General features: G+C 38.6%; 1 protein-coding gene across 1 annotated transcript; it reads right to left on the reverse strand.

Moving 5' to 3' along the window:
• Window positions 1-1,241: 1,241 nt before the first annotated feature.
• Window positions 1,242-1,820, reverse strand: LOC138053707 (uncharacterized). Its single transcript, XM_068900285.1, has one exon. It carries the CDS (start codon window positions 1,818-1,820, stop codon window positions 1,242-1,244), a length of 579 nt encoding a protein of 192 aa, XP_068756386.1.

Consider the following 1,820-nt stretch of genomic DNA (forward strand, 5'->3'; position numbering starts at 1 on the left):
GGGCTGATCCAAGGGGAGCTGCGGTTTTTCAGTAGCTTGCCTCTAATGGCCTTTAAAGGGAAGCAGGCATTATAGATTATCGAATATTCATCTATACAATTATTGTAAGCCATATTGGGATCTTCGTCGAGAAGTGTGGACCAGTTTGTGTTTGAAACGTTTTCGTTGAATTTGCGCAAGTTTTCGGCAGTAAACTTGCGTACAAATGCCTTATTATCTCCATCGCGCGTCAGGGTTAGGCCAGAAAAGTAAGCAAAAACCGGCAGGTGATTGGATAAGTCGTTTAGGACAACACCATTTATGACATTTTGTGAAAGATTGTTTGTGAATATATTATCAATTAGAGTTACAGAGTAAGAGGTGAGGCGTGTTGGGTTGGAATAAATGCAAACGAAAATAAGGTGTTGATAAATTCTTGAGTTGATGTATGATGATTGTACTGGAGAAGGTCAAGGTTGAAGTCACCCATAACATAGCATTGTTTGATGTTCTTAGAAATGTAAGAAAGAACGTCATTCAATTTGTCTAGAAACAAAGTCGTGTTTTGGTTTGGCAGTCTATACACACATCCAACAATAATGTTTTTCCCATGGGGAACTGTAATCTCCAGGAACAAGGACTCAATTACCTCTGGATCTGACAATTTGCATTCATTAAGAAGTTTGTATTGGAAGTCATTGTGTAAATAAAAGCCTACTCCGCCACCAGTTTTGGATTTGCGATGATTTGAGATAAAATTGTACCCGGTGATATTGACCAGCTCTACAGTGCAATCTGTCAGCCAAGTTTCTGAAATACCAATCACAGAGAATAATTTTTTGAAACTTCCAAGCATTAAATTCAATTGGTCAAGATTTTTCAGCAAACTACCGGCATTTAAGTGCATAACGGAAAAATTTATTTTGTTGCTAAGGGGAGCTACTCGACTATTTATATCATCCTCGGTCAAATAACTACTTGAGGGCAGACCAGCTAAAAAATTAGAATCAGGATTTAAATAACTGGAAAGTGAGTTAGATAACTCAGGTTGTTCTATAGGATTAAATAATAGTGTTTCAAGACGGTTGCTATTGAAGTTTAAAGAGCCATGGGATATCTCACAGAGTGCTAGATTAAAGGAACTATCATCTAAGTGATTAAATGGAAAGAAAAATTCCAAATGCGAATCGTCAGCCATCATAGTAACGGCTAAGTTCAGCTAGAATAGTGTATGGAATTACTTAGGAACTTGTAAAAGATACTTAGCTCATGGGTAAACCCTCCTGATTTGCAAAGTTCACAAGATCGTTGTGGCACTTGATTTGAATCGGGCGAGAATCATCCGTTCGTCGAAGATAAATGACAAAGTTCTTGGCCCAGCAGAACTTGAAGCCATTTCTTTTCTGAAATTTCTTTGAATCCGCCAAGAGTTGTTGAAGCAAGGGAGTAAGGTGATCAAATAATCTGACGTTTTCCAAAGAATGACTGGACACTTTAGAGGCTTCTTTTCGTGAATTCATTACTTGCTCTTTCGCAATTCTTCTTGTGAATTTGCAGACAATTGGTTGAGGACCAGAAATGGCAGTTCTTGTAGGAATACGGTGGGCGATATCAATGTCTTGATTTGAAATTTCGTTTCCAGCAGCTTTGAAGAGATTGATACACAGAGAGACAGTTTTAGAGGCCGATTCTTGCATTTCGCTTTCGGGAAGGCCAATAATTTTAATGTTGTACTGGAAACTATACCTCAGCAGTTGTTCGACTGAATCTCCGATCTGTTCGACTCTGGCGTGACCAGAGTTGTTTAAGGCTATTCGCAGATTCTGTTCGTAACTCGTCAT

Source organism: Montipora capricornis, chromosome 6 (genome assembly GCF_036669925.1).
Source record: "Montipora capricornis isolate CH-2021 chromosome 6, ASM3666992v2, whole genome shotgun sequence".
Classification (NCBI taxonomy): Eukaryota; Metazoa; Cnidaria; class Anthozoa; order Scleractinia; family Acroporidae; genus Montipora; species Montipora capricornis.